The sequence below is a fragment of the Cherax quadricarinatus genome, chromosome 78 (genome assembly GCF_038502225.1).
Source record: "Cherax quadricarinatus isolate ZL_2023a chromosome 78, ASM3850222v1, whole genome shotgun sequence".
Lineage (NCBI taxonomy): Eukaryota > Metazoa > Arthropoda > Malacostraca > Decapoda > Parastacidae > Cherax > Cherax quadricarinatus.
The window spans coordinates 16,484,818-16,509,562 of NC_091369.1; the positions used below are offsets into that span (position 1 = coordinate 16,484,818).

Below are 24,745 nucleotides of genomic sequence, written 5' to 3' on the forward strand. Positions count from 1 at the left end.
GGTAGACCTAGCCAAAGAGTGTTAGCCCCTGAGGGTAGAACTAGCGAAAGAGAGGTAGCCTCTGAGAGTAGAACTAACCATAGAATGACAGCCCCAGAGGGAAGAACTAGCCATAGAGTCATAGCCCTTGATGGGAGAGCTAGCCAGAGAGTGATAGCCCCTGAGGGTAGAACTAGCCAAAGTGTGATAGCCCCTGAGAGTAGAACTAGCCATAGACTGATAACCCCTGATGGTAGAACTAGCCATAGAGTGATAGCCCCTGATGGTAGAACTAATCATGGAGTGATAGCCCCTGAGAGTAGAACTAGCCATACAGTGATAGCACCTGATGGTAGAACTAGCCAGAGAGTCATACCCCCTGAGGGTAGAACTAGCCATAGAGTGATAGTCCCTGAGAGTAGAATTAGCCATAGAGTGATAGCCCCTGACTGAAGAACTATCCATAGAGTGATAGCACCTGAGGGTAGAACTAGCCAAATAGTGATAGCCCCTGAGAGTAGATCTAGCCATAGAGTGATAGGCCCAGAGGGTAGAACTAGCCAGAGAGTGATAGCCCCTGATGATAGAACTAGCCATAGAGTGATAGCCACTGGTGGTAGAACTAACCATAGAGTGATACCCACTGAGGGTAGAACTAGCCATAGAGTGATAGCCTCTGGTTGTAGAACTAGCCATAGAGTGATAGCCCCTAAAAATAGAACTAGCCATAGAGTGTTATCCCCTGAGGGTAGATCTAGCCAAAGAATGATAGCTCCTGAGAGTACAACTAGCTATAGAATGATAGCCCCAGAAGGTAAAGCTAGCCATAGAGTGATAGCCCCAGATAGTAGAATTAGCCATAGAATGATAGCCTCTGATAATAGAACTAGCAATAGAGTAATAGCCCCTGAGAGTAGAACTAACCATAGAGTGATTGCCCCTGTCGGTAGAACTAGCCATAGAGAGATACCCCCGAGGGTATAGCTAGCCATAGAGTGATGGTCCCTGACGGTAGAACTAGCCATAGAGTGATAGCGCCTGATAATACAACTAGCCATAGAATGATAGCCCCAGAGGGTAGAAGTAGCCAAAGAGTGATAGGTCCTGAGAGTAGAACTAGCCATAGAGTGATAGCCCCAGAGGGTAGAACTAGCTTTAGAGTGATAGCCCCTAATGGTAGAACTAGCCATAGAGAGATAGCTCCTGAGGGTAGAACTAGCCATGAAGTGATAGCCCCTGAGGGAAGAACTAGTGATAGAGTCATAGCCACTGAGAGTAGAACAAGCCATAGAGTGATAGCCCCTGATGGTAGAACTATCCATTGAGTGATAGCCCCTGATTGTAGAACTAGCAATAGAGTGATAGCCCCTGAGGGTAGAACTAGCCAAGGAGTGATAGACCCTGATGGAGAACTAACAATAGAGTGATAGCCCCTGAGAGTAGAACTAGCCGTAGAGTGATAGCTCCTGATGGTAGAACTAGCCACAGAGTGATAGCCCCTGGTGGTAGAACTAGCCATAGAGTGACAGTCCCTGATGGTATAACTAACCATAGATAGCCCCTGAAAGTAGAACTAGCCATAGAGTGACACCCCTTGAGGGTAGAACTAGCCATAGAGTGATACCCCCTGAGGGTAGAACTAGCCATAGAGTGATGCCCCCTGAGGGTCGAATTAGCCATAGAGTGATAGCCCCTGATGGTAGAGCTAGCCAGTGAGTGATAGACCCTGAGGGCAGAAATAGTCATTGAGTGTTCGCCCTTGACAATAGAACTAGCCAAAGAGTGATAGCGCCTGATGATAGAACTAGCCATAGAATGATAGCCAGAGGATAAAACTAGCCATAGAGTGATAGCCCCTGATGATAGAACTAGCCATAGAGTGATAGCCTCCGATGGTAGAACTAGCCATAGAGTGATAGCCCCTGATGGTAGAACTAGCCATAGAGTTATAACCCCTGAGGGCAGAACTAGCCAAAGAGTGATAGGTCCTGAGAGTAGAACTAGCCATAGAGTGATAGCCCCAGAGGGCAGAACTAGCCATAAAGTGATAGCCTTTGATTATAGAACTAGCCATAGAGTGATAGCCTCTAAAAGTAGAACTAGCCATAGAGTGATAGGCCCTGATGGTAGAACTAGTCATAGAGTGATAGTCCCTGATGGAGAACCATAGAGTGATAGCCCTTGAGAGTAGAACTAACCATAGAGTGATAGCCCCTGAGGGTAGAACTAACCATAGATTGTACCCCCTGAGGGTAGAACTAGAGATGGAGTGATAGTCCCTGAGGGTAGACCTAGCAATAGAGTGATAGCCCCGGATGGTAGAATTAGCCATAGAGTGATAGTCCCTGATGGTAGAAATAGCCATAGAATGATAGCCCCTGAGAGTAGAACTGACCATAGATTGATAGCCGCTTAGGGTAGAACTAGCCATAGAGTGGTAACCCTGATGGTAGAACTAGTCATAGAGTGACAGCCCCTGATGGTAGAACTAGCCATAGAGTGATAACCCCTGATGTTAGAACTAGTCATAGAGTGATAGTCCCTCAGATGGAACTAGCTATAGAGTGATAGCCCTTGAGGTTGGAAGTAGCTATAGAGTTATAGCCCCTGAGAGTGGAGCTAGCCATAGAGTGATAGGCTCTCAGGGTGGAGCTAGCTATAGAGTGATAGCCCCTGACGGTGGAGCTAGCCACTGAGTGATAGTCCCCGAGGGTGGAGATAGCCATAGTGCAAAAACACTCGTAAAAAAAACTGATCTGAGGAAACGGAGCTGACAGTAGTGGTGTGAAGGAAAGGCATTAAATAAGGGGTTATGGTTGTTCAGACTACTTGGAACCATTAGCGTGTTGCCGCCCGTTTTACCATGTAGTTAAACTTTAGTTTCTCTTGTCTGATTTGCATTAATTTCTATTCATGGTAGTATTAACCTCACCTGGTGGGTTGAAGTTTGGAGAATCACTTAACTCCCACTCTTCTCCTGGTCAGGTAAGATGATCTGTCAGGAGTATTTCTATTCTTTGTTACTTATTTACTTGGTTACCAGTAATGGCATTGAAGCGGAATGCCACCCTTTGTCTTTCTTCAATGTTATACTTATTAACCTGCTGGGGTCCTTCCCTCAGACATTACAGTTCCTAGGTAGGGGGAAGTGTGCCGGGTTTCATCCCATTCCGTGAGGTCCCTCGGGGGTGGTGTAATTTGCAGTGGAATCTGGATCGTCTGGAGGCGCCCTGCTCCCTTCCCGGATTTCCAAGGGGTGAGGTGGGATGTTCTGCAGATGATGGGTGTGTCTCCGGAGGCTCCTCTCAGTTCTTGGCGGTGGCAGCCGAGGGAGGTATTCGTGTCGGGTATCCAACTGCCCTCTCTTTTGTCCATCGAGGTGGCTCAGTGGATGTGAGGTTGCTATCCTGGAGCGCTGGTTTACTGACGTGAAGAGTAAGGTATGGTACGGGCTCCAAGCTGCATCTGTGCTGCTGGAGGTATCGAAGTCCTCTTGAATACAGAGAGGAACTTACGGCCCTTTCATGCCTTTTTTTTTACACAGGGTTTAACAAGGTTAGGTTAAGGATCTCTAGCTTTATTGACAAGCTATTGACAGGTCAAGGATTCCTAACTTTATTGGCAAGCTGAGAGCTGTTACCTACATCAGCTCATTTGAAAGCATTTTTATTGTTATGAGACATACAAGTAGGGAACAGGATGAAGTTGGAGCCATCTGTGGGCCACCATTTTCATTTGATAAACTGACTTTATCTCGTTGACATCATTACGCTGTACGAATGTGTTCCATACTCGAGTCATCCTGGGTATATATGATCTCAGATGGAATGATGTTCTGGAGAAGGGTACAGCCAGAATGAAGTTGCTGCTTTCTGCCCGTCTTGTGGCATAAAAGTTTGTTTCATACTGTCCTCGAAGTGGATCCAAGTGTGGTACTTTGACAATATTGGCCTTGTACATAAAAGTAAGGCCACCCACATTCCTCCTATGTTGAAGGCTCTGCTGAAATGACAGATCTATCCAGGATGGGTCCAGGCGAGAGATGAGACGTCTTGCTCTGTTCTCTACTCTGTCAAGCAGTCGCAGATGAGAGGGGGCAGGCAAACCAAGAAAGTGGAGCATACTCAAGGTGTGAGCGTACTTGTGCCTCGTACAGAATCTTGCAACCCCTACTGTCAAGCAGATGTGAGATACGGAGAAGTGCTGTAAGCTTCCTGGCTGCCTTGTTTGCAAGATTTACAACATGGTTCTTCATATTAGTTTGGAGTCAAATTTCACCCCAAGGATATCAACTTCTTCTCCAGGTGCCAACACCCTCCCATCCATCCTTACTACTGCACCAGCATTACCATCATGGTGCCTAGAGATCATCATCATTTGCGTTTTCTCAGGTGCAAATGTTACTTGCCATCTATTTCCCCAAGCTGATAAAGCTCTTAGCTGGTGATTGATGTAGCTTAGAGCAGCTGGCATTTCTTCTCTTGGATAAGTGAATGTAAGTGTACAGTCGTCTGCATATGTATGGGATTCTGGGATGAGATGAAGAAGGTCGTTGAAGTAGACATTCCATAACAATGGTCTCAGCACGCTTCCTTGTGGAACACTTGCCCCAATAGGATGATCTTAGAGATCTACCATGAAGGTAATCACTGAGGAGACATAGCGTAGAGCGTGCAATTCCCAGTGCTTCAAGTTTTGCTAAGAGGCCCTGGTGCCACACCCGGTCGAAAGCACCAGCAATGTCCAGTGCTACCACACAGCTGACTTTGGATTCATCCAGTGACTGGTGTCACTTAGTGGAGAGGTTTAACAACAGATCAGCAGCAGAGTAACCTTTCCTGAATCCATATTAACGATTTTACCCTCATCTCTACCCGTTCGTAACTGCTGGCATCAACGGTGTCCAGATATACACCATAACAATTACTTTCTATTAAACTATGTTTGGGTTTGTGACCGTCTTCTTACCACCGTTGCCGTACTCAAAAGACTGCACTCTCCCGTCTCCTCATTGGCCATAAGATACTCGTCTTATCCATGGGTATCTCATGGAGCAAAACCCAATTCCTGTCTGTGAGGTTCGTCACATCCCTGTTTCGGTTATTTACTTTCTTGTGGATTGTCCGGTTTATTAGAGAGCTCTCAGAATTTACCTTCATCGTCGCCGCCGCTCTACTGCTCTTGTTTTATCTTCCCTCCTTGTTGGCGGCCCTGACTTTGACTTACGCTCACTTTTTGACTTCTTGTCAATAAATGCTTTAAATACACGAGCTTTGACGATTGCCTTTAGTGCCCCTTCCGGCCCTTTTCTTCCCTCATCTCTGTTCCGTTTTCCAACTAGCTGTTTATAGACCCGGCAATATTTTCTGCCCCAGAGTGCTACATGACCCTTGTCGGTTTAGAACTTTAAATTTTATTATAATTATAATAATCATCCATAAACCCTCTCAACAGTCGTTGCCATAGCTAATAATAGTATAAAATGCTCCTAAGTGTGGTGGAGCGAAGAAATTAGAAATGTCTTCTTTTTATGGAAATACGAGAAGTATACAGTTACTTGTAAAAAATAAGAAAACATGTAGGTGGTAGTTACGTCTGTTGATTATTATTATTATGATCAAGGGGGAAGCGCTAAACCCGGAGGATTATACAGCGCCTAGGGGGGGGGGGTGGAAGGCATTCAGGCTTAATTCGGGAAACTGGAGCACAGATCCAATTCCCTAAATCAAGAGCCCCTCACCAACATCAAGGAACCTTCCTTGAGGGGTACGTCTGCTGAGCGAGACTGTCTCGCACTTAACAAAGGTTTATTCCTCCAGTGTGTCATAAGCAGAATGAGCCACGTTGGCAGTCATTCTGCATAGGACTTTAAGTTAGCAATAATTCCTTTAAGTAAGTTAGCAATAAATCATTTAAGTAAGTTAGCAATAAATCATTTAAGTAAGTTAGCAATAAATCATTTAAGTAAGTTAGCAATAAATCATTTAAGTAAGCAATAATTAATTTAAGTAAGTTAGCAATAAATCATTTAAGTAAGTTAGCAATAAATCATTTAAGTAAGTTAGCAATAAATCATTTAAGTAAGTTAGCAATAAATCATTTAAGTAAGTTAGCAATAAATCATTTAAGTAAGTTAGCAATAAATCATTTAAGTAAGTTAGCAATAAATCATTTAAGTAAGTTAGCAATAAATCATTTAAGTAAGTTAGCAATAAATCATTTAAGTAAGTTAGCAATAAATCATTTATTTAACGTATGGAAAATTCCTCAATGTAAAATCAAATACAAATAAGAATAAACAATAAAATCGATGGACAATATAATATCTCACAAAAAAAACTAAATGGCATAGCAAATGAAATAATCAGGATATACGTTCGGAAATATATGAAGATTTTATACATGAATTATGAAAATCCTATAATACACCAACACAGAATAAATAATATATCCAGTGAATGATGATATTTTTTTAAATCAACCAGTAACTACTATCTGGAGAGAGTTCCGGGGGTCAACGCCCCCGCGGCCCGGTCTGTGACCAGGCCTCCTTAGGTCAGTGTCCCAGGATGCGACCCACACCAGTCGACTAACACCCAGGTACCCATTTTACTGATGGGGAACATAGACAACAGGTGGAAAGAAACACGTCCAATGTTTCTACTCTGGCTGGGAATCGAACCCAGGCCCTCACCGTGTGAAGCGAGAGCGTTAACCACCAGGCCACCAGAGCCACATAACGACACATGTTCATAATTAGCCTCAGTTTTTGCTACAGAAGTTTTACTGCCTAATTTTCCCAAATAACCTCCAGCAAAATCCCTATCAGACACAGGTTAGAGGTTAAATGCACATAGACGAAAAAAAAAAGGGCACGAGAATCACAAAAAGGCCGGCACCTTTAACCGAAGGTGCGACTTAGACCACTCGTTAAACGCATGATACTTATTGGGTAATAAACGCAAGTTTTAGAGCCACAATGAACACAGGTTAAGTATCCCAGGTATGAAGTTAACACAAGTTAGGTATCTCAGGTATAAAGTTAACACAGGTTAAGTATCCCAGGTATGAAGTTAACTCAGGTTAAGTATCCCAGGTATGAAGTTAACACAGGTTAAGTATCTCAGGTATGAAGTTAACACAGGTTAAGTATCCCAGGTATGAAGTTAACACAAGTTAGGTATCTCAGGTATAAAGTTAACACAGGTTAAGTATCCCAGGTATGAAGTTAACTCAGGTTAAGTATCCCAGGTATGAAGTTAACACAGGTTAAGTATCTCAGGTATGAAGTTAACACAGGTTAAGTATCCCAGGTATGAAGTTAACCCAGGTTAAGTATCTCAGGTATGAAGTTAACACAGGTTAAGTATCCCAAGTATGAAGTTAACACAGGTAAAGTATCCCAAGTATGAAGTTAACACAGGTTAAGTATCCCAGGTATGAAGTTAACACACGTTAAGTATCCCAGGTATGAAGTTAACACAGGTTAAGTATCTCAGGTATGAAGTTAACACAGGTTAAGTATCTGAGGTATGAAGTTAACACAGGTTAAGTATCCCAGGTATGAAGTTAACACAGGTTAAGTATCCCAGGTATGAAGTTAACACAGGCTAAGTATCTCAGGTATGAAGTTAACACAGGTTAAGTATCCCAGGTATGAAGTTAACGCAGGTAAAGTATCCCAAGTATGAAGTTAACACAGGTTAAGTATAACAGGTATGAAGTTAACACAAGTTAAGTATCCCAGGTATGAAGTTAACACAGGTTAAGTATCTCAGGTATGAAGTTAACACAGGTTAAGTATCTCAGGTATGACGTTAACACAGGTTAAGTATCCCAGGTATGAAGTTAACACAGGTTAAGTATCCCAAGTATGAAGTTAACACAGGTTAAGTATCCCAGGTATGAAGTTAACAGGTTAAGTATCCCATGTATGAAGTTAACACAAGTTAAGTATTCCAAGTATGAAGTTAACACAGGTTAAGTATCCCAGGTATGAAGTTAACACAGGTTAAGTATCCCAAGTATGAAGTTAACACAAGTTAAGTATCCCAGGTATGACGTTAACACAGGTTAAGTATCCCAGGTATGATGTTAACACAGGTTAAGTATCCCAGGTATGAAGTTAACACAGGTTAAGTATCTCAGGTATGAAGTTAACACAGGTTAAGTATCCCAGGTATGAAGTTAACACAGGTTAAGTATCCCAAGTATGAAGTTAACACAGGTTAAGTATCCCAGGTATGAAGTTAACACACGTTAAGTATCCCAGGTATGAAGTTAACACAGGCTAAGTATCTCAGGTATGAAGTTAACACAGGTTAAGTATCTCAGGTATAAAGTTAACACAGGTTAAGTATCCCAAGTATGAATTTAACAAAGGTTAAGTATCCCAGGTATGAAGTTAACAGGTTAAGTATCCCAGGTACGAAGTTAACACAAGTTAAGTATTCCAAGTATGAAGTTAACACAGGTTAAGTATCCCAGGTATGAAGTTAATACAGGTTAAGTATCCCAAGTATGAAGTTAACACAGGTTAAGTATCCCAGGTATGAAGTTAACACAGCTTAAGTATCCCAGGTATGAAGTTAACACAGGTTAAGTATCCCAGGTATGAAGTTAACACAGCTTAAGTATCCCAGGTATGAAGTTAACACAGCTTAAGTATCCCAGGTATGAAGTTAACACAGGTTAAGTATCTCAGGTATGAATGATGACTGCCGTACGAAGTCGCTGCTTATCGCTTCCATGTTAATGTAGTCATACTGGCAAAATGTTAATATTTTATACCTGTAAGATTTCCTCTCAGATTTTCATAACTAATATGATTAAACAACTTACAAATCATCGAAAATGACTGTTGCATCTAGTTTGTAAAGTTAATATGTTAATTCGTGTATCAAGAATGTTAATATATTAATTCGTGTATCAAGAAAGTTAATATATTAATTCGTGTATCAAGAAAGTTAATATATTAATTCGTGTATCAAGAAAGTTAATATATTAATTCGTGTATCAAGAAAGTTAATATATTAATTCGTGTATCAAGAAAGTTAATATATTAATTCGTGTATCAAGAAAGTTAATATATTAATTCGTGTATCAAGAAAGTTAATATATTAATTCGTGTATCAAGAAAGTTAATATATTAATTCGTGTATCAAGTTATTAGTGAAGACTGCAATGTTATCTCTGGTTCTCCAGGAGACCATCAAATATTAAAAGGGTCACGAAGGTGATCTCGCCAATAACAATACTGAGAATGTGATCTTACAGACAGTAACATATATAAGTTAAAATCCTTTTTAATGCATTAATTAACTATTCTTATTAACCCTTCACCTGGAAGGTAAAACTTAAGATTTACAGATTGTAAATAAAAGCATGGTACCATATTTTCCACATCCGGCATTATTGTTTTAAAATAAATACTTAACGCATTTACCTGCCTACATCAGTCGCATCAGTTTTCTTAAATCAGTCGCATCAGTTTTCTTAAATCAGTCGCATCAGTTTTCTTAAATCAGTCGCATCAGTTTTCTTAAATCAGTCGCATCAGTTTTCTTAAATCAGTCGCATCAGTTTTCTTAAATCAGTCGCATCAGTTTTCTTAAATCAGTCGCATCAGTTTTCTTAAATCAGTCGCATCAGTTTTCTTAAATCAGTCGCATCAGTTTTCTTAAATCAGTCGCATCAGTTTTCTTAAATCAGTCGCATCAGTTTTCTTAAATCAGTCGCATCAGTTTTCTTAAATCAGTCGCATCAGTTTTCTTAAATCAGTCGCATCAGTTTTCTTAAATCAGTCGCATCAGTTTTCTTAAATCAGTCGCATCAGTTTTCTTAAATCAGTCGCATCAGTTTTCTTAAATCAGTCGCATCAGTTTTCTTAAATCAGTCGCATCAGTTTTCTTGTAAGACTTTACATAAATTTGAATTACTTATTTTGTGTACCATTTGTTTATATCCGCAAATATAGTCATGTTGATTCTTTTTCATTCCACCAAAATTAATTTGCATTAAGCATTGGTCTCCTGATGAATTATTCATTGTCTCTGGTGGCATTTTCCCCAAAAATTGCGACAAAGTCTTTCAATTAGAAGACTTCGAATTTAAAAGCGATCAACACCATTTTATTTACTGCAATTATTTTAATTATTCACGCGTCCAAAACTTTATCTTCATGGCATAAATTTCACTGTTTTTATGGTTTTAAACACATATCTTGAGATATATATATTTAGTATTTTTTTTCAACAGGCCAATTTATTTCCAGTTATTAATAATTATTCACTAGTCTGAAACTTTATTGTATAATGCTAACTTTTTTTACACATATTTTGTCAACATTTAAACAGTTTTTGTGTGTCTTTAGTTGTTATATTGACTGTGAAAGAATTAAATTTAGTTCTTAAAAATATACTCAGAAATTTCATATTTAGTATCTAGAATGAGTACTTAATTTTTTCAGAAATCGCTTTGTTGCCCTTGAAATTTTGTAATTTGCATTGCCCTTTTCATTTGATTAATATTTTAAATGTACTTTTGTCTACTTCTCCTTTCTCATAGTTTCTTTCTCTTTCTGTCATTTCATTGCTATTTTTTTTTTTTTGACTTGCCCGAATCGAAGGTAAGTTTCTGGGTTGGGAAGATTTATGTATTGGTTCCAACTATGTTCATTCTTTCTCAGGTTTTTAAGTCTGTGATGTATGTGTGTGCGTGTGTACTCACCTAATTGTGGCTGCAGTTGTTGAATCACAGCTTCTGGCAGCGCCTTTTAACTGGCAGCTACTAGGTCACTCTCCCTGCTCCATGAGGTTGATCATACCTCTTTTTAAAGCTATGTGTGGATGCTGCCTCCTCTACATCACTTTACAGACTATTCCACTTTCTGAAAACTCTATGACTGAAGAAATACTTGCTAACATCCCTTAGACTCATCTGAGTCTTCAACTTTCAATTGTGACCCTTTGTTGCAGTGTCCTATCTCTGGAACATCCTGTCTCTGTCCACCTTGTCGATTCCTCTCAGTATTTCATATGCAGTTATCTTATCCCCCCAATCTCTCGTGTCCTCCAATGTCGTCAGGTCAGTTTGTGTGTGTGTGTGTGTGTGTGTGTGTGTGTGTGTGTGTGTGTGTGTGTGTGTGTGTGTGTGTGTGTGTGTGTGTGCGTGCGTGTGTGTGTGTGTGTGTGTGCGTGAGTGTGTGTGTGTGTGTGTGTGTGTGTGTGTGTGTGTGTGTGTGTGTGTATGTGTGTGTGTGTGTGTGTACTCACCTAGTTGTACCCTAGTTGAGGTTGCAGGGGCCGAGTCCGAGCTCCTGGCCCCGCCTCTTAACTGATCGTTACTAGGTCACTGTCCCTGAACCGTGAGCTTTATCATACCTCTGCTTAAAGCTGTGTATGGATCCTGCCTCCACTACATGGCTTCCCAAACTATTCCACTTACTGACTACTTTGTGAGTGTGAGTGTGTGTGTGTGTGTGTGTACTCACCTATTTGTACTCACCTATTTGTACTCACCTATTTGTGGTTGCAGGGGTCGAGTCATAGGTCCTGGCCCCGCCTCTTCACTGATTGCTACTAGGTCCTCTCTCTCCCTGCTCCATGAGCTTTATCATACCTCGCCTTAAAACTATGTATGGTTCCCGCCTCCACTACTTCACTTTCTAGGCTATTCCACGGCTTGACTACTCTATGACTGAAGAAATACTTTCTAACATCCCTTTGATTCACCTGAGTCTTCAACTTCCAATTGTGACCTCTTGTGTCTGTGTCCCATCTCTGGAACATCCCGTCTTTGTCCACCTCGTCTATTCCGCGCAGTATTTTATATGTCGTTATCATGTCTCCCCTGACCCTCCTGGCCTCCAGTGTCGTCAGGCCGATTTCCCTCAACCTTTCTTCGTAGGACAATCCCCGTAGCTCTGGGACTAGTCCTGTTGCAAACCTTTGCACTTTATCTAATTTCTTGACGTGCTTGACTAGGTGTGGATTCCAAACTGGTGCTGCATACTCCAGTATGGGCCTGACGTAAATGGTATACAGAGTCTTGAACGAATCCTTACTGAGGAATCGGAACGCTATCCGTAGGTTTGCCAGGCGCCCGTATGCTGCAGCAGTTATCTGACTGATGTGCGCCTCAGGAGATATGCTCGGTGTTATACTCACCCCCAGATCTTTTTCCTTGAGTGAGGTTTGCAGTCTTTGGCCATCTAAACTATATTGTGTCTGCGGTCTTCTTTGCCCTTCCCAAATCTTTATGACTTTGCATTTGGCAGGGTTAAACTCAAGGAGCCAGTTGCTGGACCAGGCTTGTAGCCTGTCCAGGTCTCTTTGTAGTCCTGCCTGATCCTCATCCGATTTGACTCTTCTCATTAACTTCACATCATCCGCAAATAAGGACACTTCTGAGTCTATCCCTTAAGTTATGTCATTCACATATACCAAGAACAGCACAGGTCCTAGGACTGACCCCTGTGGAACCCCGCTTGTCACAGGCACCCACTCTGACACCTCGTCACGTACCATGACTCGTTGTTGCCTCCCTGTCAGGTATTCTCTGATCCACTGCAGTGTCTTTCCTGTTATGTGTGCCTGATCCTCTAGCTTTTGCAGTAACCTCTTGTGAGGAACTGTGTCGAAGGCCTTCTTGCAGTCCAAAAAAATGCAGTCGATCCACCCCTCTCTCTCTTGTCTTACTTCTGTCACCTTGTCATAAACCTCTAGTAGGTTTGTGACACAGGATTTTCCCTCCCTGAAACCATGCTGGTTGTCAATTGTACATTTGTTTCTTTCCAGGTGCTCCACCACTCTCCTCCTGATGAACTTCTCCATGACCTTGCATACTATACACGTTAGTGATACAGGTCTGTAGTTTAGTGCCTCATGTTTCCCTTTTTAAAAATTGGGACTACATTTGCCATCTTCCATACCTCGGGGAGTTGCCCAGTTTCAAATGATGTGTTGAAGATCTTTGTTAATGGTACACACAATATCTCTGCTCCCTCTTTAAGGACCCATGGAGAGATGTTGTCTGGTCCCACCGCCTTCGAGGTGTCAAGTTCGCATAGCAGCTTCTTCACCTCCTCCTTGGTTATATGTACCTCATCCAGCACTTGCTGGTGCACCCCCCTGTTCTCATTTCCTGGAGTCCTACTGGTTTCCACTGTAAATACTTCTTTAATTCTCGTGTTGAGCTCCTGACATACCTCCCGGTCGTTTCTTGTGAATTCCCCATCACCCTTCCTCAGTCTGATTACCTGGTTCTTGACTGTTGTTTTCCTCCTGATGTGGCTGTACAACAGCTTCGGGCCAGTCTTGACTTTCGATGCTATGTCATTTTCGTATTGCCGCTTAGCCTCCCTTCTTATCTTTGCATAATCGTTTCTGGCTCTTCAGCTAATCTCTTTATTTTCCTGAGTTCTCTGTCTTCTGTACCTTTTCCATTCTCTAGTACACCTAGTTTTTGCCTCCCTACACCTTTGGGTGAACCAAGGACTCGTTCTGTTCTTCCCATTATTTCTGTTTCCCTTGGGAACAAACCTCTCTTCTGCCTCCTTGCATTTTGTTGCGACGTAGTCCATCATTTCTTATACTGGTTTTCCTGTCAGTTCCCTCTCCCACTGAATGTCTTGAAAGAAGTTCCTCAAGCCTGAGTAGTTCCCCCTTTTGTAGTTTGGTTTTTCCCACCCTATTCCTGCTGCTCTCTCCACTTGGAGCTCAGCTATGTAGTCGAAGCACAGAACCACATGATCACTAGCTCCCAGGGGCCTTTCATACATGATATCCTCGATGTCAGAACTACTCAAGGTGAATACAAGGTCCAGTCTTGCTGGTTCATCCTCTCCTCTCTCTCTGGTAGTGTCTCTAACATGTTGATGCATGAGGTTTTCCAGTACCACATCCATCATCTTGGCTCTCCATGTTTCGGGACCCCCATGGGGCTCCAGGTTTTCCCAGTCAATCTCCTTGTGATTGAAATCACCCATAACTAGTAACTTTGCTCCCCCCATGTGTGCTCTCCTGGCCACCTCGGCTAGTGTGTCAACCATTGCTCTGTTGCTCTCATCATATTCTTCTCTTGGCCTTACTGCAATTATCACCTTATGTCCCTCAGACTGAATTGTTCCTACTAAGTAGTCCCTTTCGCCCGTGCGGTCCATTCCTTCCATTTTCTCAAACCCCCACTGGTTTTTAATGAGCAGTGCAACTTCTCCTCCCCCTCTCCTCCCTCTGTCTTTCCTGAGGATTTGATATCCGGATGGAAAGATTGAATCTGTTATTATTCTGGTGAGTTTTGTTTCTGTGAATGCTATTATGCCTGGGGATGTCTCCTTGATTCTTTTGTGCCACTCCTCATAATTATTTGTTATTCCATCTGCATTTGTATACCACACCTTCAACTTCTTTTCTAAGATTGTGGTCTGGTAGGTGTACTGGGGTTGGGGAAGTGGGAGACCTGATAAGGAACTATGGGTGGTTGCTGTGGGAGTGGAGTTTGTAATGCAGTGGGTGGGGGCATTGGATGTGGCATGGGTGTTTTGGTTTAGAGTGTTTGGTTGCACTGGGGTTGACCTGGTTGGGAGGCTTCTAGAGGAAGTTGTGAGGGAGGCTGTATTTGATCTTCCTGTGTCTGGGATCTCCTGTCTGTCTTCTCCATCCCCTCTCTTTCTACCTTTTGCCTTTGTACCATCTCTCTCAGTTTCTGCCTTTCTGCTTGTGTTCTGTCGCAGTCGAGATACACCTTCCTGTGTGCCGGCATGTCCCTTAATCGTGCTTTCTCCTGCAGGATCCTGTTCCGAGTCGATTCTGCCTTGAAGGTCACTTTCACTGGCCGGGTTCTTTTTTTTACAAACCCCCCTATTCTCCGAAAATTTTCCAGCTGGGTCATGTCGTCTTCTCCTATTGCTTTCATGATGCTTTCAATTGCTTTTTTCCCCTTGTTTTCTTGCTTCATATGTTTCCCCTTCAACTTCCTGGAGCCCATACACAAAGACTGACCTCACCCTTTCATTCTCCCACTGCATATCCCTGTGTATCCCCTCATTCAATTTGAATTCCTCCATTTCAGCTTTCCTTTCTTCAGTTTCACTAGCTAATGTACTTGGGCTCAGTGGCCTGTCATTTTCCCTTCTCGGCTTTCCCTGGGCTCTGCTGTGGTCTGTTAGGGCCTCCACATATAGCTTAGCTCTTTCATTTACTACAGTCTCCACTGATTGAGCTTCTACATGCAGTTTTGCTCCTTCTTTCCCTACAGTCCCCTTATTTGTGACTGAGGTAGCAGTCTCTGTTGTCAATTCCAAAATGTTCTTTTAGTTCTTTAGGCTGTTTCAGATTTTTCAGTTCCTCTTCTAAACTCTGTATCCTGGCCTCTGCTGCTTTGACTTGCACCTCCCACTTCCTGCTTTCCATGTCTATCCTTCCTTCCATTCTCATGCTAAGTTCTTCTAGTTTCTTTTCCCATTCATGTTCCCTTTTCGTGAGCTCTGCTGCCCAATCTTCCTTTGCAGTTTCCTCCTCCTGTCCCTTGGTTTTTCTTGTTGCTCTCTGGCAACCCATTTTTGTTTTATCCTGATTGCCTCAGAGTGGGAAACCTATGTAATTCTGTATGTTAGGTTAGTATTGTGTATGTCAGAGTGTGGGGGGGGGAGGTAGAGGAGGAACTGTGGCTATGTGGGAGAGTAATGGGGAGGGGGGGGAAGGACGGAGAAGCAAGTGGGTGAGTGGGAGAGGGGGGGGAGGAGGGAGAGGTGGGGAGGGGGAGGGTAAAAGAGGGAGGGGAGGGATCAGGTGAAGGAGTGAAATGTCGTTGGGGGAGGGGGGGGAGTGTATGTGTGAGTCTGGCAATGTGTGTGTGTGTGTGTGTGTGTGTGTGATGTGTGTGTATGTTGCATGTGTGTGTTGTGTGTGTGTGTGTGTTGTGTGTGTGTGTGTGTGTTATGTGTGTGTTGTGTGTGTGTTGTGTGTGTGTTGTGTGTGTGTGTGTGTGTGTGTGTGTGTGTGTGTGCTGTGTGTGCGTGTGTGTGTGTGTGTTGTGTGTGTGTGTGTGTGTGTATGTGCGTGTGTGTGTGTGTGTGTATGTGTGTGTGTGTGTGTGTGTGTGTGTGTGTGTGTGTGTGTGTGTCTGTGTGTGTGTGTGTGTGTGTGTATGTGTGTGTGTGTGTGTGTGTGTGTGCGTGCATGTGTGTTTGTGTGTGTATCGTGTGTGAGTGTGTGTACTCACCTAGTTGTGATTGCAGGGATGGAGTCACAGCTCCTGGCCCCGCCTCTTCATTGGTCGCTACTGGGTCACTCTTCCTGCTCTATGCGCTTTATCATACCTCTTCTTAAAGCTATGTATGGATCCTGCTTCCACTGCATCACTTCCCAGACTATTCCACTTCCTGAGAACTTTGTGAGTGAAGAAATACTTCCAACTGTGACCCCTTGTGGCTGTGTCCCATCTCTGGAACATCCTGTCTCTGTCCACCCTGTCGTTTCCTCTCAGTATTTTATATGTCCTTATCATATTCTCCCTGTCTCTCCTGTCTTCCAGTGTCGTCAAGTTGATTTCCCTTAATCTCTCCTCGTCGGACATACCCCTTAGCTCCGGGGCTAGTCTTGTTGAAAACCGTTGCACCTTCTTTAATTTCTAAATTTTCTTGACCAGGTGCAGGTTACATACTGGTGATGCATACTCCAGTACTGACTTGACGTACACGGTGTACAGAGTCTTGGACGATTCCTTATTGTGGTGTCAAAACTCTATTCATAGGATTGCCTGGCACCAATATGCTGCAGCAGTTGATGTGCGCCTCAGGAGATGTGCTCGGCATTACAATCACCTCTAGATCATGTGTGTGTGTGTGTGTGTGTGTGTTCATCTTATAAACTCTCTCTGTCTCTGTCTCTCTGTCTCTCTCTCTGTCTGTCTGTCTGTCTGTCTGTCTGTCTGTCTCTCTCTCTCTCTCTCTCTCTCTCTCTCTCTCTCTCTCTCTCTCTCTCTCTCTCTCTCTCTCTTAGGAATTATAAGCTCTTTATAAAAAAATTATATATCGATATGTCATCGATTCACTGAGAAAAATAATACAAAGTTTCCAGGTCACTTTAACGTTCATCAGGAAAAATCATGAATCCCCAGCACTGCCTTTTACACTACGAGGAACCAGAATGCAACTCACTGATGACTGTGAGGTTAGTCCGTGCGTTCCTGGTGGGGCTTTTCTTGAAGTCGACGCGGCAGCGGTACAGACCCTCGTCGCTCGGCCGCACGTCGTCCACGATCAGCGAAGCTGGAGACGACTGCAGGTAGAAGTGACTTCGACCTCCTAAGGTTTTATCGTCTGCCCAGTTCCTGGCGTCCAGACTGTGTTTGCGGGAGTCGTAACTGCCAGAGAATAAGAAACAGAATTAATTAAAGATGTAGCATGATATTAATGGCATACATTACTGAAAGGGTTCTTTGTATAAAGGCATAAGGGGAGAAAAGAGAGTGTAGAAATTGTAGGAGAAAAAGCCTGTTGAGTACACCTCGTAAAGTGTATGGTAGAGTTATTATTGAAAGAATTAAGAGTAAGACGGAGAACAGGATAGCAGTGAAACATATAGGTGAACAGTATTTATATAAGGGGAAAGAGGTTTTTGTGACATTTATGGATCACGAAAAGGCGTATGACAGGGTGGATAGGGGGGCAATGTGGCAGATGCTACAAATGTATGGAATTGAAAGTAAGTTACTGAAAGCAGTGAAGAGTTTTTACGAGGATAGTGAGGTTCAGGTTAGAGTATGTATGAGAGAGTGAGATTGTTTCTCAGTAAAAGTAGGCCCTATAGAAGGATGTGTGATGTCACCTTGGTTATTCAATATATTTATTGATGGGGTTGTAAGAGAAATGAATGCTCGGGTGTTGGCAAGAGGTGTGGGGTTAAAAGATAAAGGTACTAACACAGAGTGGGAGTTATCACTGCTGCTTTTTGCTGATGTCGCTGTGCTTTTGGGAGTTTCTGAAGAGAAGTTGCAGAGGTTGGTGGATGAGTTTGGTAGGGTATGTAAAAGAGAGAAATTAAAAGTGAATATAGGAAAGAGTAAGGTGATGAGGATAACAAAAAAATTGGGGAACGAAAGATTGGATATCAGATTGGAGAGAGTATGGGGGAGGTGAATGTATTCAGATATTTGGGAGTGGACGTGTCAGCAGATGGGTCTATGAAAGATGAGATGAATCATAGAACTGATGAGGGGAAAAAGGTGAGTATTGCACTGAAGAGTGTGTGGAGACAAAGAACTTTATCCAAGGAAGCAAAGAGGGGAATGTATAAGACTAAAGTGGTACCAACGCTCTTATATGGGTGTGAAGAATGGGTAGTGAATGCTGCAACAAGGAGAAGGCTTGAGCCAGTGGCGATGTTGTGTGTGAGGGCAATGTGTGGTGTGAATATAATGCAGAGAATCCATAGTTTGGAAATTAGGAAGAGGTGTGGGGCTACTAAAACTATTACCCAGAGGCTGAGGAAGGGTTGTTGAGGAGGTTTGCACATTTAGCGCTGCTGAAACGAAACAGAGTGCCTTGGAGAGTATATTAATCTGTAGGCAAAGGAAGGCTGGGTAGGGGTCGGCCGGCCTAGGAAAGGTTGGAGGGAGGGGGCAAAGGAGGTTTTGTGTGTGAGTGGTTTGGACTTCCAGCAAACATGCACGAGCATGTTAGATAAGAGCGAGTGGAAACAAATTTTTTTTTAGGACTTGTCGTTCTGTTGGAGTGTGAGCAGGATAACATTTATGAAGGGTTTCAGGGCAACCGGCAGACCGAACTTGTCTTCTGGAGAACGGAAGTACAGTGTCTGCACTCTGAAGGAGGGGCGTTAATGTTGCAGTTTTATAGCTGTTATAAGCATGCATCTGGCAAGACAGTGATGGAGTGAATGATGAAAGTTTTTCTTTTTTTCGGGCCTCCCTGCCTTGGTGGGAAACATGCAATATTTTAATAAAATAACATTACCGAAAGAAAGATGAGTTAGAGACATATGGAACATTATGCATCTTTACCGAAACCTCTCGTATGTACAGGCTTCCTCATTCAAATACACATATGTCTATTACTGCAGACACAAGAAGTACTGGAGAGATAAAGATGAGGTGATCAGTCCTTCAACTTTTAAGAAAGTAATTTTAAGGTGGTCAGTCCTCTGCCTTGAGAAGCGCTCAGTTCCATAGCCTCGCTCAGTGTGATCGACCAACTGATGGAGCGACTGTCCACCTCATCTTTTCTTCTCCAGTGGTTCTGTTGCCTCTAATATTTACTCGCCTCTGAATGTAGGTAAAGAATCCTGCAGTACAGGTGAAATATTTCCGCAATAAAGGCAGTCAACTGTTGCACATGTGTCTTACCTATTAAAGTTACGTAATATATTACCAGTGTTGTGTGCAACTACGCTGTTCTTTTTCCGTGTCGTGAGGTGGGAACACTCGCAGTGACAAGACGGTGGAAGCGCGGTGGTAGCGAGGTGGAAATGTGGTGACAGCACAATGGTTGCAACAGCAGCACAGGTGTTGAAGGGTGGTAGAGCAGTGGTGACTGGATGACAGCACCATTGCTGTCATCCAGTCACCACTGACAGCACCATTGTAATGATATAACACGGCGGTAGCGCAGTGGCAGAGCAATGATACCACAGTGGTAGCGTAGTTGTAGCGTAGTGGTAGAACGATGGTAATCCAATGGTAGCACAATGGTAGCACAGGGGTAGCGCGCTCAACTCCCAATCAAGTGAAGTTGGGTCAACTCTTTTTTTTTCCAGGGCAAAGCCTATCAGCAAGTCCTTTACACCTGCTGCCCTTTTCACCCAGCAGTAAACAGGAAAAATAACTTAAAACAAAGACTCCAAATGAAATAAGTTCCAGTGCTTGGCATACATAAGATATTCTGGGATAATATCCATCAGGGTTATTAATCAGATTGGTCTTCTACTTTTATTTTCTATATGGGATCACATGATGCCATCGCCCGGCAGTGTACGCCTGCAATATTCTATATGAGTTAAATGATGGGAACACCCACAGTTTGCTGGTTACCTGTTCTGTATCATAATTAAATGGTGGTAATACACGCAGTTTGTTTCAACTGTTTATTTATCGTACCATTTAATTTGTCATTGAGTTTGATTATCTTCGCCGTTGTCACACTAGTTATCATCACCGTTGTCATACTGTTTGATTATCCTTGTTGTTGTCATATTATTTTTCATTGTCATAATGTTATCTTTGTCACTGTCATAGTGTTCCATTAACTTTGTCAGTGAATTAAAGTTATCATTGTTTGATTATCTTTGATACTATCATGCTGTTTGATTATCTTTCTCATTGTCTTTCTGTTATTTTTCTCATTTTACTTCTGTTATCTTTGACGCTATCATACTGTTATCTTTGACACTGTCATACTGTTATCTTTGTCATTTTCCTGATGTTATATTTGTCATTGTCTTACTGTTATCTTTGTCAGTGTCATAGGGTTTGGTTATCTCTGACATCGTCATACTGACAGTCAATCTTCGTTATTTTCATCACACTATCTATAGAACTTTTGATATGTGATTCATCTGCACTTATTCCTCTATAATTCTCGTCTCTTGTATCATTAACGAAGGAGTTACGTTTGCCTCCTGCCAGCCCTCTATTACCATTTCTTTAATATAATGAATAAATTCTCCATCGGTTTCAATACTCTTTCCCTAAGAGATTACAGCATCTAATACTTAATTCTACCCCCATGTCATTTTTGTTAATAGATAATATTGTCATTATTATTATTATTATTATTATTATTATTATTATTATTATTATTATTATTATTATTATTATTATTATTATTATTATTATTTTTATTTATTAACACATCGGCCGATTCCCACCAAGGCAGGGTGGCTCGAGAAAGAAAAACTTTCATCATCATTCACGCCATCACCGTCTTGCCATAGGCGTGCTTACACTACAGTTATAAAGCTGCAGTATAATGAATTTTACAGGAATAAGTGCAGGTGACTCATATACCAAAAGTGTTATAGATAGTGTAATGAAAGTAACGAAGATAGTCTGTCAGTACGACAATGTCAGAGATTACCAAACCCTATGACAATGACAAAGATAGCAGTAAGACAATGACAAATAAAATCTCAAGACAATGACGAAGGTAACAGTATGACAATGTCAAAGATAACAGTATGACAGTGTCAAAGATAACAGAAAGACAATGAGAAGGATAATTAAATAGTATGACAGTATCAAAGATAATCAAACAATGATAACTGAAAGACAATGAGAAAGTTAATGAAAAACTATGACAGTGACAATGATAACAGTATGACAATGAAAAACAGTATGACAACAACGAGGATAATCAAACAGTATGACAGTGACAAAGATAGCATTATGACAACGAAAAATAATATGACAACAACAAGGATAATCAAACAGTATGACAACGGTGATGATAACTAGTGTGACAACGGCGAAAATAATCAAACTCAATGACAAATTAAATGGTACGATAAATAAACAGTTGAAACAAACTGCGTGTATTACCACCATTTAATTATGATACAGAACAGGTAACCAGCAAACTGTGGGTGTTCCCATCATTTAACTCATATAGAATATTGCAGGCGTACACTGCCGGGCGATGGCATCATGTGATCCCATATAGAAAATAAAAGTAGAAGACTAATCTGATTAATAACCCTGATGGATATTATCCCAGAATATCTTATGTATGCCAAGCACTGCAACTTATTTCATTTGGAGTCTTTGTTTTAAGTTATTTTTCTTGTTTACTGCTGGGTGAAAAGGGCAGCAGGTGTAAGAGACTTGCTGATAAGGTTTGCCCTTGAAAAAAACAAAACAGGAGTTGATCCATGTTCACTTGACTGGGAGCTGAGTGAGCTACCACTGAGGGGAGATGGTGGTGGTGGTGTTAATGGTGGTAGTAATGGTAATGGTGGTGGTAGTAACGGTGGTGTTGATAGTAACGGAGATGATGGTAGTAATGGTGGTGTTGATAGTAACGGCGGTGTTGGTAGTACTGGTGGTGTTGGTATTAATGGTGGTGTTGATAGTAACGGTGGTATTGGTAGTAACGGTGGTGTTGGTAGTACTGGTGGTGTTGGTATTAATGGTGGTGTTGATAGTAACGGTGATGTTGGTAGTAATGGTGGTATTGGTAGTAATGATGGTGTTGGTAGTTATGGACACATACATACATGTTATATATGTATACATAAACTTGCGTATATTAAAAAAAATCATCTCTACAAACAATACATACATAAATACATGTAACTAACCAAACGTGTATGTACATGTAAACGTATCCATGTGCATAAATAGATCATCTCATATACATACACATACATATACACATGAATATATACTTACATGTACTCATACATATTACATATGTAAATAAACAAATATATGCATACATACGCACACAAAACATGCACACATGTTCTGTATACATATGAAAGTACACGTACGTAAAGAAATTCGTACACACAAACTTAAACATATACATATACATATTTTTATATTTTGTTGTACAGAAATTTAATGACCAACCTCCAATATTCCTTTATCATTGAGGTAGAGCTTATAGAATTCAGTGATAACTTTTTCGGATCGCGCACCGAGAGAAATACCTATTATTATTATTATTATTATTATTATTATTATTATTATTATTATTACTACTACTACTACTACTACTACTACTACTACTACTACTACAACTACTATGACTATTATTAAATTTTATGAATCACGAAGTCGTAATCACACGATTGCAAACCATACCACGGGTGGGGTTAGAACCCGCGATCAGAGAGTCTGGAGCTTTGAGACTGATCGTAGGTTCTAACCCCGCCCGTGTTATGGTTTATTTAATTTTGTGAAATGCTAGAAACATCTAGTTCATTAAGCGCACTGAGTGGTGGAAGCTGGATCGTACGTCCACTATTGGCTAGACGGACACTTTGCCTAGTTCATCCTCGGTATCTTTTACTAACTTCTTCTAGTAATACAATATTAATGACGAGGAATAAGTGGAAATACAATGAATGAACAATTTCAAAATAATCAATACATAAGAAATGGCAGCAAGATGACTTTTTCATTGTCCATGAAGGAGCAAAGCGCAGTCTAGTTTTTGTTTTTATTTTTGTGGGTTAGTTGGTACTTGATGTAAACATGACTCAAGAAATCGTAATGACACGATTGCAAATAAACCATACCCCCGGCCGGGATTGAACCCGCGGTCATAGAGTCTCAAAACTCCAGCCCGTCGCGTTAGCCACTAGACCAGCTAGCTAGTTTTGAGACTCTATGACCGCGGGTTCAATCCCGGCCGGGGGTATGGTTTGATGTAAACATTCGCGCAGCCACGAAATCTTGGTAGGAACGACGTACATAGATTTAGGGGGGCCAATTAGTAAACAGACCTTTCATACCATCGTCAACGTGGCAAGATATGTGTAGCCAACTCGGGCTTTTAACATATCGCAGAGATTTTTTTTTTTCGGGCATAAAACCGGACAGATTTCATAATTTGTCATGGTTTGGCCTTGATTAAAGCCTATTAATCGTAATGAATTATGGACATGGCTTGGAGAGCAACTAATGCGATTGGAATTATATTTTTTATATTGTCATTGTGAAATTGTGGGTAAATTAGTTATGGGAGCAGCAACTCTAACTGTAGATAATAGAAAGGTCTAAAGATAGTTCATGATATGTAATGACGACAGCGCTTTGATAATGATGATGAGATATTATGAATAAAATATAATGAACTCTTGTCAATGCTCGATAATAACTCACATGGAGACAGAAACCCATAAGATTGACTGGTCTGTAAACCTCGATCCCCTTCTGCGATCCTCTTCTGAGAATCTATATTCGTGTGGATTATCATTGAGCGTAAAATATTTTGTATTAAGCAGTTAAAAGAGGAAATAGCTGTAACGCTTTTTCTAATTCATTGATCTCAACTCACGAAGCTGATTTACTGGGCCAAAAAGCTGACTGCTAACATGTGTGAGGACAATGACAAGTTACAAAACAGGCTTTTATTGTGACAAGTTTTCGCTCTACGCAGAGCGAAACGTTGTTGGATTAAAAGTTCGTTGTTCAACTTGTGTGTTTACGAACTTAATCCATTGTTACCGGAGCCTAATTTCAAGAAGTTGCCATGTACCTGTAAATAGGAGCCCCGAGGCCGTCCTTGTACCAGAGTACGAGAACAACACGGTCGCTAGCTTGTGCTGTGGCCACGTCGCACGGCATCTCCGCTCGACCTCCCTGAACCACGTCAGCAATGAATAGCGGCCCAGCTGAAAGGTGACAGAAAAAGAAAATTTTTTAATCTATTGCATGTTTACTTAGATGTTATTGCATTATTTTGATGGTTGCTATGTGTGTGTGTGTGTGTGTGTGTGTGTGTGTGTACTCACCTATATGTGGTTGCAACTCCTACATCCGCCTAAGCGATGAACGCTTATGGATTCACTCTCTGCGGTCATCAAGAGCCTTACCTTACCTCTCCTTAAAGTTATGTATTGATCATGCCTCTACTATTCCACTGTCCAAGTTGTTCTACTTCCTAACTACTCTAAGACTGAAGAAATACCTCTTAACATCCTTGTAATTCATCTGTGTTTTCAACTTTCATATGTACCCTCGTGTTTCTACTTCCCAAATATCGAAAATTTGTCTTTGTCCACTCAGTTAATTCCTCTGAGTATTT

At 41.6% G+C, this 24,745-nt stretch overlaps 1 protein-coding gene across 1 annotated transcript in view; it reads right to left on the bottom strand.

Moving 5' to 3' along the window:
• The window catches only part of LOC128701631 (neural cell adhesion molecule 2-like), a 431,261-nt gene that overhangs the window by 241,975 nt on the left and 164,541 nt on the right, over positions 1-24,745 (bottom strand). The window contains exons 2-3 of the mRNA XM_070101740.1: positions 24,197-24,332; positions 17,138-17,343 (exon numbers count right to left, since the gene is read on the bottom strand). Coding sequence (XP_069957841.1) covers positions 17,138-17,343; positions 24,197-24,332 — 342 coding nt within the window. The remainder of the gene's footprint in view (positions 1-17,137; positions 17,344-24,196; positions 24,333-24,745) is intronic.